At 43.8% G+C, this 19,102-nt stretch overlaps 1 protein-coding gene across 3 annotated transcripts in view; it reads left to right on the top strand.

The window, feature by feature from the left end:
- Positions 1-18,409, top strand: part of OTUD7B (OTU deubiquitinase 7B) — a 71,583-nt gene extending 53,174 nt beyond the window's left edge. For all 3 annotated transcript variants that reach the window (XM_050749868.1, XM_050749878.1, XM_050749887.1), the window contains 5 exons: positions 8,605-8,732; positions 9,044-9,193; positions 9,752-9,866; positions 11,487-11,571; positions 13,653-18,409. In XM_050749868.1, the coding sequence (XP_050605825.1) occupies positions 8,605-8,732; positions 9,044-9,193; positions 9,752-9,866; positions 11,487-11,571; positions 13,653-14,861 (1,687 nt within the window). In that variant the 3' untranslated portion in view covers positions 14,862-18,409. The remainder of the gene's footprint in view (positions 1-8,604; positions 8,733-9,043; positions 9,194-9,751; positions 9,867-11,486; positions 11,572-13,652) is intronic.
- Positions 18,410-19,102: the final 693 nt, after the last annotated feature.

Genomic DNA, 19,102 nt, shown 5'->3' with positions numbered 1-19,102 from the left:
AGGAGGATCGCGTGAGCCCAGGAGTTCGAAACCAGCCTGGGTAACATAGTGAGACCCCATTTCTTTTTTCTTTCTTTTCTTTTTTATTTTTTTTTTGAGACAGAATCTCACTCTGTTGCCCAGGCTGGAGTGCAGTGGTGTGATCTCTGCTCACTGCATCCTCTGCCTCCCGGGTTCCAGTGATTCTCTGTTTCAACCTCCCAAGTAGCTGGGACTACAGGTGTGTGCCAGCACGCCCAGCTAATTTTCATGTTTTTATTAGAGACAGGGTTTCACCATTTTGGCCAGGGTGATCTCAAACTCCTGGCCTCAAGTGATCCACCTACCTTGGCCTCCCAAAGTGCTGGGATTACAGGCGTGAGCCACCATGCCTGGCCAGTGAGACCACATCTTTCCAAAAAAAAAAAAAAAAGAAAATTAGCCAGGCATGGTGGTGCACAATTAAGGAAATGTGAACAATGTCTCTGTGTTTGATTACTGTTAAAATTATAAAGTGTGATATTAATGGTATAGTGGTTGTTTAAAAAGGTAGTCCTGGCCAGGCGCAGTGGCTCATGCCTATAATCCCAGCACTTTGGGAGGCCAAGGTGGTTGGGAATTCGAGACCAGCCTGGCCAACATGGTGAAACCCCGTCTCTACTAAAAATACAAAAAATTAGCTGGGCGTGGTGCTGGGCGGCTGTAATCCCAGCTACTTGAGAGGCTAAGGCAGGAGAATTGCTTGAACCCAGGAGGCAGAGATTGCAGTCAGCTGAGATCACGCCACTGTACTCCAGCCCTGGCGACAGAGTGAGACTCCATCTCAAAAAAAATAAAAAATAAAAAGGTAGTCCTTTATTTTTTTAGAGATAGAAACTGAAATAAAATAAAAACAGATGAAATTACATAACGTCCAGGATTTGCTTCAAAATAATCTGGTGGGAGCCCCGTGGTGGGGGAGGGAGGTAAATAGATTTGAGGCGTAGTGAAACAAGGTTGACCATGTGTTGAAGATGGCTGAATAGCAACAGCTCCAATCTACAGCTCCCAGCTTGAGTGACGCAGAAGAGGGATGATTTCTGCATTTCCAACTGAGGTACTGGGTTCATCTCACTGGGGCTTGTTGGACAGTGGGTGTAGCCCATGGAGTGTGAGCTGAAGCAGGGCAGGGCATCACCTCACCTGGGAAGTGCAAGGGGTTGGCGAATTCCCTTTCCTAGCCAAGGGAAGCCGTGACAGACGGTACCCGGAAAATTGGGACACTCCCACCCTAATAGTGTGCTTTTCCAACGGTCTTAGCAAATGGCACACCAGGAGATTATATTCCGCGCCTGGCTTGGAGGGTCCCACGCCCATGGAACCTTGCTTACTGCTAGCACAGCAGTCTGAGATTGAACTGCAAGGTGGCAGCGAGGTTGGGGGAGGGGCATCTGCCATTACTGAGGTGTGAGTGGGTAAAAAAAGCGACTGGGAAGCTCGAACTTGGGGGAGCCCACCGCAGCTCAAGGAGGCCTGCCTGCCTCTGTAGACTCCACTTCTGTGGGCAGGGCATAGCTGAACAAAAGGCAGCAGAAACTTCTGCAGACTTAAACGTCCCTGTCTGACAGCTTTGAAGAGAGTAGTGGTTCTTCCAGCACGGAGTTCGAGATCTGAGAACGGACAGACTCCCTCCTCAAGTGGGTCCCTGACCCCCGAGTAGCCTAACTGGGAGACACCTCCCAGTAGGGGCCAACTAACATCTCATACAGCTGGGTGCCGCTGTGAGACGAAGCTTCCAGAGGAAGGATCAGGCAGGAACATTTACCGTTCTGCAATATTTGCTGTTCTGCAGCCTCCACTGGTGATACCCAGGCAAACAGGGTCTGGAGTGGACCTCCAGCAAACTCCAACAGACCTGCAGCTGAGGGTCCTGACTGTTAGAAGGAAAACTAACAAACAGAAAGGACATCCACACCAAAACCCCATCTGTACATCACCATCATCAAAGACCAAAGGTAGATAAAACCACAAAGATGGGGAGAAACCAGAGCAGAAAAGCTGAAAATTCTAAAAATCAGAGTGCCTCTTCTCCTCCAAAGTAACGCAGCTCCTCTCCAGCAACAGAAAAAAGCTGGACGGAGAATGACTTTGACAAGTTGAGAGAAGGCTTCAGACGATTGATAATAACAAACTCTGAGCTAAAGGAGGATGTTCGAACCCATCACAAAGAAGCTAAAAACCTTGAAAAAAGATTAGATGAATGACTAACTAGAATAAACAATGTAGAGAAGACTTTAAATGACCTGATGGAGCTGAAAACCATGGCACGAGAACTATGCGACGCATGCACAAGCTTTAGTAGCCAATTCGATCAAGTGGAAGAAAGGGTATCAGTGATTGAAGATCAAATGAATGAAATGAAGCGAGAAGTTCAGAGAAAAAAGAGTAAAAAGAAACGAATAAAGCCTCCAAGAAATATAGGACTGTGAAAAGACCAAATCTATGTCTGATAGGTGTACCTGAAAATGACGAGGAGAATGGAACCAAGCTGGAAAACACTCTTCAGGATATTATTCAGGAGAACTTCCCCAACTTATCAAGGCAGGCCAACGTTCAAATTCAGGAAATAGAGAGAACGCCACAAAGATACTCCTTGAGAAGAGCAACTCCAAGATACATAATTGTCAGATTCACCAAAATAGAAATGAAGGAGAAAATGTTAAGGGCAGTCAGAGAGAAAGGTCGGGTTACCCACAAAGGGAAGCCCATCAGACTAACAGCAGATCTCTCAGCAGAAACGCTACAAGCCAGAAGAGAGTGACAGCCAATATTCAACATTCTTAAAGAAAAGAATTTTCAACCCAGAATTTCATATCCAGCCAAATAAGCTTCATAAGTGAATGAGAAATAAAATCCTTTACAGTCAAGCAAATGAGGAGAAATTTTGTCACCACCAGGCCTGCCTTACAAGAGCTCCTGAAGGAAGCACTAAACATGGAAAGGAACAACCGGTACCAGCCACTGCAAAAACATGCCAAAATGTAAAGACCATTGATGCTAGGAAGAAACTGCATCAACTAACAAGCAAAATAACCAGCTAACATCATAATGACAGGATCAAATTCACACATAACAGTATTAACCTTAAATGTAAATGGGCGGCCGGGCGCGGTGGCTCAAGCCTGTAATCCCAGCACTTTGGGAGGCCGAGACGGGTGGATCATGAGGTCAGGAGATCGAGACCATCCTGGCTAACACGGTGAAACCCCGTCTCTACTAAAAAATACAAAAAACTACCTGGGCGAGGTGGTGGGTGCCTGTAGTCCCAGCTACTCGGGAGGCTGAGGCAGGAGAATGGCGTGAACCCGGGAGGCGGAGCTTGCAGTGAGCCGAGATCTGGCCACTACACTCCAGCCTGGGTGACAGAGCAAGACTCTGTCTCAAAAAAAAAAAAAAAAAAAAAAAAAAATGTAAATGGGCTAAATGCTCCAAGTAAAAGACGCAGACTGGCAAATTGGATAAAGAGTCAAGACCCATCAGTGTGCTGTATTCAGGAGACCCATCTCAGGTGCAGAGACACACATAGGCTCAAAATAAAGGGATGGAGGAAGATCTACCAAGCAAATGGAAAACAAGAAAGCAGGGGTTACAATCCTAGTCTCTGATAAAACAGACTTTAAACCGACAAAGATCAAAAGAGACAAAGAAGGCCATTACAAAATGGTAAAGGGATCAATTCAACAGGAAGAGCTAACTATCTTAAATATATATGCACCCAATACAGGAGCACCCAGATTCATAAAACAAATCCTTAGAGACCTACAGGGAGACTTAGGCTCCCATACAATAGTAATGGGAGACTTTAATACCCCACTGTCAACATTAGACAGATCGAGACAGAAAATTAATAAGGATATCCAGGACTTAAACTCAGCTCTGCACCAAACAGACCTAATAGACATCTACAGAACTCTCCACCCCAAATCAACGGAATATAGATTCTTCTTAGCACCACATTGCAGTTATTCCGAAACTGACCACATAGTTGGAAGTAAAGCACTTCTCAGCAAATGTAAAAGAACAGAAATTATAACAAACTGTCTCTCAGACCACAGTGTAATCAAATTAGAACTCAGGATTAAGAAACTCACTCAGAACTGCTCAACTGCATGGAAACTGAACAACCTGCTCCTGAATGACTACTGTGTACATAACGAAATGAAGGCAGAAATAAAGATGTTCTTTGAAACCAATGAGAACAAAGACACAACATACCGGAATCTCTGGGACACAGTTAAAGCAGTGTGTAGAGGGAAATTTGTAGCACTAAATGCCCACAAGGGAAAGCAGGAAAGATCTAAAATTGACACCCTCACATCACAATTAAAAGAACTAGAGAAGCAAGAGCAAACACATTCAAAAGCTAGCAGAAGGCAAGAAATAACTAAGATCAGAGCAGAACTGAAGGAGATAGAGATACAAAAAACCCTTCAAAAAATCAATGAATCCAGGAGCTGTTTTTTTGACAAGATCAACAAAATTGATAGACCACTAGCAAGACTAATAAAGAAGAGAGAAGAATCAAATAGATGCAATAAAAAATGATAAAGGGGATATCACCACCGATCCCACAGAAATACAAACTACCATCAGAGAATACTATAAACACCTCTAAGCAAATAAACTAGAAAATCTAGAAGAAATGGATACATTCCTGGACACATACACCCTCCCAAGACTAAACCAGGAAGAAGTTGAATCCATGAATAGACCAATAGCAGGCTCGAAATTGAGGCAATAATTAATAGCCTACCAATCAAAAAAAGTCCAGGACGAGATGGATTCACAGCCGAATTCTACCAGAGGTACAAGGAGGAGTTGGTACCATTCCTTCTGAAACTATTCCAATCAATAGAAAAAGAGGGAATCCTCCCTAACTCATTTTATGAGGCCAGCATCATCCGGATAGCAAAGCCTGGCAGAGACACAACAAAAAAGAATTTTAGACCAATATCCCTGATGAACATTGATGCATAAATCCTCAATAGAATACTGGCAAACCGAATCCAGCAGCACATCAAAAATCTTATCCACCAAGATCAAGTTGGCTTCATCCCTGGGATGCAAGACTGGTTCATTATATGCAAATAAGTAAACATAGTCCATCGTATAAACAGAATCAAAGACAAAAACCACATGATTATCTCAGTAGATGCAGAAAAGACCTTCGACAAAATTCAACAGCTCTTCATGCTAAAAACTCTCAATAAACTATATATTGATGAGACATATCTCAAAATAATAAGAGCTATTCATGACAAACCCACAGCCAATGTCATACTGAATAGGCAAAAACTGGAAGCATTCCCTTTGAAAACTTCCAGGGCACAAGACAGGGATGCCCTTTCTCACCATTCCTATTCAACATAGTGTTAGACGTTCTGGCTAGGGCAATCAGGCAGGAGAAAGAAATAAAGGGTATCCAATCAGGAAAAGAGGAAGTCAAATTGTCCCTGTTTGCAGATGACATGATTGTATATTTAGAAAACCCCATCATCTCAGCCCAAAATCTCCTTAAGCTGATAAGCAACTTCAGCAAAGTCTCAGGATACAAAATCAATGTGCAAAAATCACAAGCATTCTTATACAGCAATAATAGAGAGCCAAATCATGAGTGAACTCCCATTCACAATTGCTTCAAAGAGAATAAAATACCTAGGAATCCAACTTACGAGGGATATGAAGGACCTCTTCAAGAACTACAAACCACTGCTCAACGAAATAAAAGAGGACACAAACAAATGGAAGAACATTCCATACTCATGGATAGGAAGAATCAATATCGTGAAAATGGCCATACTGCCCAAGGTAATTTATAGATTCAATGCCATCCCCATCAAGCTACCAGTGACTTTCTTCACAGAATTGGAAAAAACTACTTTAAAGTCTGTATGGAACTGAAAAAGAGCCCTCATTGCCAAGACAATCCTAAGCCAAAAGAACAAAACTGGAGGCATCATGCTACCTGACTTGAAACTATACTACAAGCCTATAGTAACCAAAACAGCATGGTACTGGCACCAAAACAGAGATGTAGATGAATGGAACAGAACAGAGCCCTCAGAAATAATACCACACATGTACAACCATCTGATCTTTGACAAACCTGACAAAAACAAGAAATGGGGAAAGGATTCCCTATTTAATAAATGGTGCTGGGAACACTGGCTAGCTGTAAGTAGAAGGCTGAAACTGGATCCCTTCCTTACATCTTATACAAAAATTAATTCAAGATGGATTAAAGACTTAAATGTTAGACCTACAACCGTAAAAACCCTAGAACAAAACCTAGGCAATACCATTCAGGACACAGGCATGGGCACGGGCTTCATGTCTAAAACACCAAAAGCAATGGCAACAAAAGCCCAAATAGACAAATGGGATCTAATTAAACTAAAGAGCTCTGCACAGCAAAAGGAACCACCATCAGAGTGAACAGGCAACCTACAGAATGGGAGAAAATTTTTACAACCTACCCATCTGGCAAAGGGCTACTATCCAGAATCTACAAAGAACTCAAACAAATTTACAAGAAAAAAACAACTCCATCAAAAAGTGGGCGAAGGATATGAACAGACACTTCTCAAAAGGAGACATTTATGCAGCCAACAGACGCATGAAAAAATGCTCATCATCACTGGCCATCAGAGAAATGCAAATCAAAACCACAATGAGATACCATCTCACACCAGTTAGAATGGCGATCATTAAAAAGTCAGGAAACAACAGGTGCTGGAGAGGATGTGGAGAAATAGGAACACGTACACTGTTGGTGGGACTGTGAACTAGTTCAACCATTGTGGAAGACAGTGTGGCGATTCCTCAAGGATCTAGAACTAGAAATACCATTTGACCCAGCCATCCCGTTACTGGGTATATACCCAAAGGATTATAAGTCATGCTGCTGTAAAGACATATGCACACGTATGTATATTGTGGCACTATTCACAACAGTAAAGACCTGGAACCAACCCAAATGTCCATCAATGATAGACTGGATTAAGAAAATGTGGCACATACACACCATGGAATACTCTGCAGCCATAAAAAAGCATGAGTTCATGTCCTTTGCAGGGACATGGATGAAGCTGGAAGCCATCATTCTGAGCAAACTATCTCAAGGAGAGAAAACCAAACACTGCGTGTTCTCACTCATAGGTGGGAATTGAACAATGAGAACACTTGGACATAGGGTGGGGAACATCACACACCAGGGCCTGTTGTGGGGTGGGGGGAGGGGGGAGGGATAGCATTAGGAGATATACCTAATGTAAATGACAAGTTAATGGGTGCAGCACACCAACATGGCACATGTAGACATGTAAAACAAACCTGCACATTGTGCACATGTACCCTAGAACTTAAAGTATAAAAAAAAAAAAAATGTGCAGGAGCAGCAAGCAGTTCCCATGCTACCCTAGATCTGAGGAGTAGCTTTGGGTGCATTCCTGAAAGTGCAGCCTAGAATCTGTTTATTGATCCATTTAGTACTGACACAAGGCTGTAATATGCTGTAATAAACTTTCTCTTTAAAGGAAAAAAAAAGGTTGACCATGTGTTTATAATTGTTAAAGCTGGGTGATGGATGCATGAGTGTTTAGTATACTATCATTTCTAGTATTGAATGTGTTTAAAATTTTGAAATTTTCCATAATGGTTAAAAATTATAACCTATCCAGATTTGGTTGTACATAAGAATAATCTGGGAGAGTTATTTAAAATGCTAATTTCTGGACCTCCACCCCAGAAAAGTCCAGTTGAGTTGGACAGAGGTAAGGCCCAGAAATCTTTGTTTGTAATAAGCATCCAGTATTGAATAAAATTGCTTTAGGGGGTGGAAGCCATTGAATATTGAGTATGTGAATGACAGGAGCAAATTTGTCCCTCCATATTTGAACACACTGACTCCACTGGTTAATGAAGTGGAAAGGAGTGAGATAAGAGGCAGTTGTAGTAATCCAGGAAAGGGCCATGGATGTGAACAGTGAGGTAGACTGAAGATAGGCCATGGGAGACAGATAAAAGAAACACACAGGAAATGGGATTGGTGAAACCACGTGATTACTGGAAGGTGAGAGATAAAAGCACAGTAAATATTCCACAAATTTCTGATTGGGCTACTGGATAGATGGTGAGGCTGTTCTTTAAGTGAAGGAACATAGGAAAGGAATTGTGTTTGGTCGTTTTTATAAGACATGAGTGTGACGTGTGGGTGGTTGTAGTGTATGAAGTAAGTAGGATGAAGCTATGCAGTTGTGTATTGAGCTACTGGATAAAGAGAATGGAGAGAGGCTATTGAACAGGAGGAATATTAAGAGATAGGGATTACCTCCAAATTCCTAACACTGCTTTAACCCCAGAGACTTCAAATCTCTTTTCTTGGATTTCCCCATATGTGAAAAGGAAGTAGAAACAGCTATGGTAGCATAAAATAATCAGCTACATCAGTGGCAGCCTTAAGATTGGAAAACCAGGAAAGGGCATTCTTCTTTTCCCTTTGTGCAGAACTGGTCTTCAGGGTCTGCTGTTTCTACTCTCTCATTTTTACCGCACCCCTTCCACTCTCTTCCCCTCCCGCCGTTCCAGGGTGGAGAGTTCTGAGGAGCCTGTATATGAGAGCCTTGAAGAGTTTCACGTCTTTGTCCTTGCTCATGTGCTTAGGAGGCCCATAGTCGTCGTGGCAGACACCATGCTGAGGGACTCCGGAGGGGAAGGTGAGTCAGCCAGTCAGTCCTCACTCCATCCTGAGCACCCCCTTTTGCAGAGCCTTAGGCTAAGCATTGGAAGGAAGGCAGGAAAGGGGATATATAGACCCTTGGGGAAAAAGCAAGTTATCAATTAGAATAGTGCAAAATTCTCAAGAGATTCTGAGTAAAGCAGTTGGGATTAGTTGACAGGGCTTCTTAGGAAAGAATTATTAAACATGTTGGAATGAAAGCAGGGGCTCAGTTGGCAGAATGGGATGAAGGGATTGTCCACTAGGCAGAAACATAGCCTTCATAATAATCTTCATGGCTTCCTGCAGCATTTGCCCCTATTCCCTTTGGAGGAATCTATCTGCCTTTGGAGGTCCCAGCCAGCCAATGTCACCGCTCCCCTCTGGTGCTCGCATATGATCAGGCCCACTTTTCTGCACTCGTGTCCATGGAGCAGAAGGAGAATACCAAGGAACAAGGTGCTGAATGACATGTCTTTTGGTCTGCATTATTTTTACTTGAAAAACTTGAATTAGATCTAATGTAGGAGGAAAGAATTAAGTGACATGCAAGCCCAGACAGCACATGTTGATACTGTTTTATTAAGCTATAAGTTATGCCAGAGTTTTCAAATTAAAAAAAAAAAAAAAAAGTGGGGGTTTGGGAGTAAAGCAAGACCTATATTCCCACTTCTGGAGTAAAGGCTTATGATTAAGGTGGTAAGAGCTTCTAAATGATGCTTTTCTAATTTGTGTTAAATTATGACTGAATTATCTGAATATACATTAACTGGAAAGAACATCGTGAGAGTTAGTTAACTGACTGGTGGGGACTCAGGGAGATTTGTGGCCTAAAACATGTGCTGTGTGGTAGCGGGAAAACTAGCCAATTAGTTTTAATGCTGGGCTAATTCACATGTAAGAACTGAGAAGTGACTACAATTAAAGATCTTAGTATGATTTTAGTGAAGTAAGTCTGTGTTCAGTTGCCTTTCTCTCTCAAGGAAATTCCTTAATGATATGTTTCTTCCTCCCCAGCTGTGATTCCACTTACAGATTCAGAGTATAAGCTGCTGCCCTTGCACTTTGCTGTGGACCCTGGAAAAGGATGGGAGTGGGGCAAAGATGATAATGACAATGTCCGATTGGCCAGGTAAGCCAGGCCTAGTCTTTTCATCTACTTTGTAGGTGGGATTTCTTCCACATGCAGCATCCATCTCCCCGGGATTTTTCCTCAGCTCAGGCAAGACGGTCACAAGCTAAGGCGAGTTTTGTGAAGATGGGGAGGTAGAGGACAGGTTGGGCACCGGGACTCTTTCATGGTGTAGCTGCTTTTTCTCCCTCTGAAAGAGATGGGAATCCTAGCATCTCAACTTGTTCTTTTCTTACAATAGGAAAAGTGTTCATGTACTGATTCATTCCTAAAAGAGTAATCAGAAAATCAGGATAATAAGGCCGGGCGTGGTGGCTTATGCCTGTAATCCCAGCACTTTGGGAGGCCGAGGTGGGTGGATCACGAGGTCAGGAGTTCAAGACCAGCCTGGTCAATATGGTGAAACCTCGTTTCTACTAAAAATAAAAAAGTTAACTGGGTGTGGTAGCGTGCACCTGTAGTCCCGGCTACTTGGGAGGCTGAGGTAGCAGAATCACTTGAACTCGGGAGCTGGAGGTTGCAGTGAGCCGACATCGTGCCACTGCACTCCAGCCTGGGTGACAGAGTGAGACTCTGTCTCAAAAAACAGAAAGAAAGAAAGAAAGAAAATCAGGAGAATCAAATCACTTATCTTAGCCCAAGTGAGAGGAGTTTTAAAGAGTTGATCAAGGCTGGACGCGGTGGCTCATGCCTGTAATCCCAGCATGTTGGGAGGCTGAGGTGGGCGAATCACCTGAGGTTGGGAGTTTGAGACCAGCCTGGTCAACATGGAGAAACCTCGTCTCTACTAAAAATACAAAATTAGCGAGGCGTGGTGGCGCATGTCTATAATCCCAGCTACTCGGGAGGCTGACGCAGGAGAATCACTTGAACCCAGGAGGCAGAGGTTGCGGTGAGCTGAGATGGTGCCATTACACTCCAGTATGGGCAACAAGAGCGAAACTCCATCCAAAATAAATAAATAAATAAATAAGTGATCAAAATAGTTTGCTCTGAGTTTTTGCCCTTCTGGAATTTAAACTAATAGCAAGATAAATATGTTCCCTACCCTCTCAGCCCCCACTCTACCTCCCTATGGCTTGTTAAGCTTTCCTTCTGCCTCCTCCATCAACTTCCTGATGGAGAGTGTATGAATGTAAAAGCTCCTCCCTTAGTACTTACCCAGCGCTTTCCTCTCTGGGCTCCTGCAACTGGGTCCCAGCTAAGAGAGTTTGATTTTAAAATCCAGAGTTTATGACTTTTTAAAAATAACCTCTCACCTAATTATCAAAAGCTCCTTCTAAATAATATTTACAACAACAACAATAATAATGGCTACTGTCTAGTATTTTCCATTTTCCAGACACTGTGCTGGGCTCTTTCCAAACACTATTTTAATCTTTACAACAACCCTGCAAGATAGATATTATCTATACCCATTCTTAGCTGCAACTGAGTTTCAGGGAGGTTGAAGTGACTTGCTTAAGGTCATAAAGCTTATTAATTAGTGGAGAAATAGTTCAAACCCAACCCTATTTGAGTCCTAAGCCATGTAGCCCTCTCCCACCCTTTCTCCCAACTATATCAAATTGCTTTGCTTTTGAAAGGTCACAGTGAATTTTTTTTTTCTCTTTTTCATAGTGTAATTCTGTCCCTAGAGGTCAAATTGCATCTGCTGCATAGCTACATGAATGTGAAGTGGATCCCACTGTCCTCTGATGCACAGGTGAAGACTTCTCCCATATCTACCCTGGTGTGTCTGCATTTCATTTTCAGTGACAGAACAAGGAGATCTGGGATGGTTTCCTTCTGAATCTATTCTGAGTGGTGGCTTACAATTCAAGGTTAGAAGTAACTAGAAGCTAGAAACTAGAAACACACTTTTTCCTGTTTTTATTGTATTTTTTATTTATTTATATTTTATTTATTTATATTTTATTTTATTTATATTTTTTGAGATGGAGTCTTGCTCTGTCGCCCAGGCTGGAGTGCAATGGCACAATCTTGGCTCATTGCAACCTCCGCCTCCTGGGTTCAAGCGATTCTCCTGCCTCAGCCTCCTGAGTAGCTGGGATTACAGGCATGCGCCACCAAGTCCAGCTAATTTGTGTATTTTTAGTAGAGGGCAGGTTTCGCCATCTTGGCCAGGCTGGTCTTGAATGCCTGACCTCAGATGATCTGCCTGCCTTGGCCTCCCGCAGTGCTGGGATTACAGACGTGAGCCACCGCGCCTGGCCTTTCCTGCCTTTTTTTTTTTTTTTTTTTTTAAGAGGAAGTCTTGCTCTGTCACCCAGGCTGAAGTGCAGTGGCACAATCTTGGCTCACAGCAACCTCCGCTTCACGGGTTCAAGCGATTCTCCTGCCTCAGCCTCACGAGTAGCTGGGATTACAGATGTGTGCCACCACACCCAGCTGATATTTGTATTTTTAGTAGAGATGGGGTTTCACTATGTTGGCCAGGCTGGTCTCGAACTCCTGACCTCAGGTGATCCACCCACCTTGGCCTCCCAAAGTTCTGGGATTACAGGCATGAGCCACCGCACCCGGCCCTTTCCTGCTTTTTTAAAACGGTTAGTCTCCTGTTTTCCACATCTCCTCTCCAGCCAGGCTCTGTTATCTGATACTGAAACATATATATTTTTTGAGATGGAATCTTGCTCTTGTCGCCCAGGCTGGAGTGCAGTGACACGATCTCGGCTCACTGCAACCTCCACCTCCTGGGTTCAAGCGATTCTCCTGCCTCAGCCTCCCGAGTAGCTGAGATTACAGGTGCCCGCCATCATGCCCAGCTAATTTTTGTATTTTTTTCTTTGCGATGAAGTTTCGCTCTTGTTGCCCAGGCTGGAGTACAGTGGTGCGATCTCAGCTCACTGCAACTTCCGCCTCCTGGGTTCAAGCGATTCTCCAGTGTCAGCCTCCTGAGTAGCTGGGATTACAGACATGCACCACCATGTCCGGCTAATTTTGTATTTTTAGTGGAGACAGGGTTTCTCCATGTTGGCCAGGCTGGTCTGGAACTCCCGACCTTAGGTGATCCGCCCACCTCGGCCTCCGAAAGTGCTGGGATTACAGGCATGAGTCACCACGCCTGGCTTAACATATTCTTTAAGAAAGGTTTTCAGGACTCTTTGTTGAACTTGAGATGATCATTATTTTGTCCTAAGTCTTCTGTAGATAGACCTCTGTTTTGGGCACTAGGAGACGGAGTAGCTTAAAGAGCTCATAATTCAGTGGGCTCTGAGTTAGAACAGGAGCACAGGAGTAAGGGCAAATTGATGAACTCCAATGCGGAATGTATAAAAGTTGAGGGGATACAAAGTGGCTAGACTTGGTTAGTTTTGATTAGTCAAGACTTTCTTGAGATTAGTTTTGAGCAGAATTTGGCATAGAGAAATTTATAATGAAGAACATTCTAGTGCCTGGGCCTCTCACCCAGAAGCCACATATCATATGGTTGCTCGTTGTTCTAAATGAACAGAAAGGCTTCATTCTACTATCTCCTTATTACAGAAGGGAGTCAGATTGCAGTGGGGGAGAAAGCTGACTGACTGGAACCCAGGAAGGACAGTGTCATCCTAGGTGACCCTTCCCTCATCATGACAGCAGCCCTTCTCTGGAGCAAGGCAGTCACTAGGCAGTCACACAAAGGACGGAGTTCATAGGTGTCCACCCTTCTTCTACCTGGCTAATTTCTATAGCCATGACTGCAGGGAGCTCCCTTAGCCAGATGGATGGGCTAGAGTCCTGGGGGATTCCCCCATCCCGGGCTGCTGGGATAACTGTCAACAGTGTTCTTGTCTCTTCCAGGCTCCTCTGGCCCAGCCTGAGTCCCCCACTGCCTCAGCTGGAGATGAGCCCCGGTCCACTCCTGAGTCTGGAGACTCAGACAAGGAGTCAGTTGGCAGCAGTTCCACCAGCAACGAGGGCGGCCGGCGGAAGGAGAAGTCAAAGCGAGATCGGGAGAAGGAAAAGAAGAGAGCAGATTCTGTAGCTAACAAACTGGGCAGCTTTGGCAAAACCTTGGGCAGCAAGCTCAAGAAGAACATGGGGGGCCTGATGCACAGCAAGGGGTCGAAGCCTGGAGGGGTGGGGACAGGGTCGGGGGGAAGCAGCGGCACTGAGACACTGGAGAAGAAGAAGAAAAACGCACTGAAGAGCTGGAAGGGTGGCAAGGAGGAGGCAGCTGGGGATGGGCCTGTGTCTGAGAAGCCCCCAGCTGAGTCTATTGGTAACGGAGGGAGCAAGTATAGCCAGGAGGTGATGCAGAGCCTGAGCATTCTGAGGACTGCCATGCAAGGGGAGGGGAAGTTTATTTTTGTTGGAACCCTGAAGATGGGTCACCGTCACCAGTATCAGGAGGAGATGATCCAGCGCTACCTTTCTGATGCTGAGGAGAGATTCCTGGCAGAACAGAAGCAGAAGGAGGCAGAGAGGAAGATCATGAATGGAGGAATAGGGGGTGGCCCTCCTCCAGCCAAAAAGCCAGAGCCAGATGCTAGGGAAGAGCAGCCGACCGGTCCCCCAGCAGAGTCCAAGGCAATGGCATTTTCTACTGGCTACCCTGGGGGCTTTACTATCCCTCGGCCTTCTGGGGGTGGAGTCCACTGCCAGGAACCCCGGAGGCAATTGGCAGGAGGTCCATGTGTCGGGGGCCTACCACCATATGCCACCTTCCCCAGACAGTGCCCTCCTGGGCGACCCTACCCCCATCAGGACAGCATCCCTTCTCTGGAGCCAGGCAGCCACTCTAAGGATGGAGTTCACAGGGGTACATTGTTACCACCCCCCTACCGAGTGGCCAATTCCTATAGCAATGGCTACAGAGAGCCCCCTGAGCCAGATGGATGGGCTGGAGGTCTCCGGGGGCTTCCCCCAACCCAGACCAAATGCAAACAACCGAACTGCAGCTTCTATGGACACCCTGAGACAAACAACTTCTGTTCCTGTTGTTACAGGGAAGAACTGAGGAGGAGGGAGCGGGAACCGGATGGGGAGCTCCTGGTGCACAGGTTCTGAACGGGTGGAACATTGAAGGGCAAGGAGGCTAAACAAAGTTAAGCTCAACTAATTGGCTCATCAAGAACACAGTCCCCATGTTGATGGGGCAAATGCAGTAATGTTTGTGGGAGCCTGCCTGGAAACTTTTAAGTGTGTGCGCACAGGAGTGCTGCCAGGCTGGCAAGAGCAGGTCGGGGCTGGATGGCGCCCCAGGGGCTGTACTATTCCCCTGCAGAGCTTGACTTGATGAGACTGAGGTACAAGGGGGAAAGATGGCGATTCTGTCTTACAACCTCCTGGGTCCCATCCAAGGACCTAAGAGAAAGTAGCAGGGGAAGGTTTGGTGTGTGGGGGTGGGAGGTGGGCAGAAGTCTTGGGGAGGAATGGGCAAAGGAGGTTCTCAGTCAATAAAAGAAAACCAAAGTTCTTTAGGTTGGGAAAAAGCACATGGTGGTGGAGTGAGAGGTGTGGAGGGGAAGTGGGAAATTGGACATATTTGCTATTGATTTGAATTAAGATAGAAATTAAGGTTGGATAAATTCTTCTCCTTGAAGGATCTGGAAAGACAAGGCAGTAATGTGTCCTCATGGGTGCCTGTTAGGAGGTGGGGGTAGTTTAAATCCGTTTGTTTAGATGGGAAAGGGAGGAACTTAAAGGGAAATCATTTTCCTCTTAAGCTTTATTTCCTTCCAAGCAGTCATCTGTCACCTGTTACAGTTTGAGAAGAGTTGAGAAGAGATTGCTGATTACCCCCTATCTTTTCCTCATCTAAGTCTTTAATTGTATTTGTTTAAGTTCCCAGTGGGAAAGGGAAGAGCGTGGTGAGAATAGCAGTCGTGCGTGTTGCATTTTCTCCAGGTGAATTGGGACAGAACTGATCTATTTTTTAACCACAGCAATAACCATACATTGGGGTTTGAGCGCACCTTGGGAGGGGTGGGAGGACAGACATTTTAGCCAGACTATTTCAAACAAAACCAAAAACCTAAGTAGAGCACTACAATCCTTTATGGCTGCTGCGTTTCTGTAGAAAGCAACTTATTGACTTTTTTTTAAGGAAAAGACCCCAGCAAGCAAAAACATTTAAGAAATGATTTTTTTTCTCCTACTTAAGTGGTTCTTTCTCCCTTTGCTCTACTTTTGGAGAATGAACTTAACATCCCGGCTTCTTTTGTTAAGCCATAGCTGACCTTAATCTGTGGTTAGTTTATTAAAATAATTAAAAATACTTTATAAGAAGAGATATTTTTGATATTAGGACTGATGTTGAAATATATAGGGGCAATTTATAAAAAGGTAGTTAGAGAAATATATTTTAGTGAACTATAACCACAGAGCACAGATGACTCCCAATGAGCTGATCTGTCTTTAGATTTCTCCCTTTCCCTGACCCATCCCTGTTCTCTAGGGGCTGGGAGTGGGGATGTGGACACAGGAGGGGGAGCTCCTTCACATTTTGCACAAAGCACAAGTCTAAACAGCCTATGCTCTGGCCAGAGCCATTTCTAAGAGCTTTAAACCAGAAGACCTATCCTGGGCCAATTTTCCTTTTTCTTTATATTATTTTCCGGGAAAAAAAAGTCAACTATGCAATTGTATACACTCCCGGGTAGATGTGAAGAAGGAGAATAAGTGTACTTATGTGTCCAGAGTATTAACTGGGGCTGTTTTTCTGTGTTTGGATTTCTCTTTTGAGGTATGTACTCATAACCTATCCCGTGGGACGTAATCCCCACATTTGATCTAAAGCAGTTGTGCATACATGCATGCGCATGTGTGCGTACATATATGTGTGTGTGTTTTCCTCCTCGGTAGCCAGTCAAGATTGTCCTCATTGGAAATGCTCATGGTTTAGAAAGGTTATTTTCTCCTCAACAAACTCAGAAATCACCTATTTTCCAAATCTGATTTAATAATTTCCTATGGCTATTAATTCTTAGGGTTTTTTCTTTGAAAATAGATTTGTTTTAAGGAAGCAGTGAGATTCCAAAGGAAGGGATGTGTGTATATGTCTAAGCAGGTCTGGAACCTGGTATGAGATGAGCACTCCCCTAAGGTGCAAAATTTAAGGGTTACTATAAAACTAATTAATCAAGATACTTTTAAAAATGCAGTATTTAAAAAATTAGTGCAAAAAATTTATGTTGAGTAAAATAGTGAAATCTTACAGGATCTGACAGGACTGAGATTAGGAGGAGGGAAGTGGGACTGAATTGAGTAAGTATAGGGATGAATCATTTTAATTTAAATTTTAATACATTGTCCATCATAGATTTTTTTACATTAATTGTGATTTTTAAAAAATGCTGCATTAAAATAGTATTTATCTTGGTTACTGGGTTTTTGGGCACTCGTTAAATTTTGTGTCCAAGGTGAGTACTTTACTCACCTCACCCTAGCTACGTCCCTGTTTCTGTGATTTGAACAACACTAGTGAGAACACCACTGTGTGCGCCTCCACCCCCATCACACACCAAACAACAACAGGTGGCTCAGACACCCTGAATTTGCACAGCTCACCTAGCTTTCCTAATTTAGGCCTTCATATCATAGGATGCTGGCCTGGACCAATAGGAATGAAAACAGACCAGGGGTTTTCCCAGAGAATAAAGCCGGAAAAGTTTGATTCTCCACTGGACTGCTGTGTTTGGATTTGATCTGTTGTTAGATTCTAGTTAATACTTTTGTTTTTAACAACTGAGGACAAATGAACAAAAAACCTTGTATCATGTTTGTTTTTATTTATAAGTTAGCCAATCCCAATTCCTTTTGCCTTATTTTCAAATAAAAAAAGATGGAAATTTTGAGGGGTGGTGTGGGGTGAATATGGTAAAATGGGGCTTTCGGCCTTATAGCTTTTTATTAAGAAATAAATTATTTTTTTTATTTGGGAAGGTAACTATTTATTGAGGCATTGAAAAACCTCTCCATTCTAAGGATGAGAGACCCTGAGACAATGGATATTTTTTATAGGAGATAGTGAAGTTTGTTTTGCTTCATTCTTTTGGGGAGGGACTTGGTGGGATGGGGGGAGGTGAAGGAATAATGCCTGGGAAATTAATATAGATTCAGCTTGGTTTGTGGTATTTTGGGAGGATGAGGGAATAGAAGAGGCAAGCCCATGTCGTTACTGGGTTAGACAGAAGGAAAGAAGGGACATATGGCCTGCACTGGAAATGGGCAGAAAAATTGCTTAGTTAAGGAGGGGTGTGTGAGTGAAGGGGGAAGGTAGACCCTTTAACCCCAAGTGAGGGATGATATATCTCTCAGGCTTACATTTAAGTGCACTTAGTTCCTTTAATCCAGGGCAACTGGGGTACCTACTGAAGTTTTTAATGGAGAGGGGAGATTTTCAGGGTTCTTGTTTTTCCCTTTTTGATGTTAGACAGTGCTACTCCCTCCCTGCTATGCTCTCCGCCCCATCTCCAGTGGAGTAAGTATTACTGTAGGTTAGGCCTCTGCATCTTCCTTAACCTATGCTGCATTTATTGAAAGTTACAAGAGTTAACCAGAAGTCTTTCCTCCATACTGGTTTTTATCAACAAAATAAAAAGATTATATCCAAAGATTTTTTTAAAGATTCAGTCTTTTAAAGGAGTGGGGATGGTGTTAAACTCAGTGCTGTAGAGGGCCATGGAAGGGAAGTACCTTGCTTCTATTAGCTCAGCTTTGGTTTTTTTTTTTTTTTTTTTTTTTTTTATCAAGCAAAACTGAGGCCCACAGACAAACAAGAATTAGCAGTGACTTCATGTTGTATATCTGCAGGGGGATACTGAGCCCAAAAGAAGGAGGCTGGTTTTGAATGTGTTCTGAGAACCTAGCTTTTGCCATTCTTACTCCTTTTAGCCACGTGTCCAAGGTTCCAGTCACTTTTTTTTTTTTTTTCCTCAGTAAAGAGTATTTCAGAGATGATTGTCTCTGAATTACTCAGACACCTCTGGACTCTGAGTCTTCTTTCTTTTTTCTTTTCTTTTCTTTTCTTTTTTTTTTTTTTTTTTTTGAGACAGAGTCTCCCTCAGCCGCCTAGGCTGGAGTGCAGTGGTGCGATCTCGGCTCACTCCAACCACCGTCTCCTGGGTTCAAGCGATTCTCCCATCTCAGCCTCCCAAGTAGCTGGGATTACAGGCACCCGCAATCATGCACAGCTAATTTTTGTATTTTAGTAGAGACGGGGTTTCACCATATTGACTAGGCTGGTCTTGAACTCCTGACTTCAGGTGATCCACCAGCCTTGGCCTCCCAAAGTGCTGGGATTACAG

Source organism: Macaca thibetana, chromosome 1 (genome assembly GCF_024542745.1).
Source record: "Macaca thibetana thibetana isolate TM-01 chromosome 1, ASM2454274v1, whole genome shotgun sequence".
Taxonomy (NCBI): domain Eukaryota; kingdom Metazoa; phylum Chordata; class Mammalia; order Primates; family Cercopithecidae; genus Macaca; species Macaca thibetana.
The sequence above is the reverse complement of the archived record's forward strand: the minus strand, read 5'-3'. Positions and strand labels throughout refer to the sequence as shown.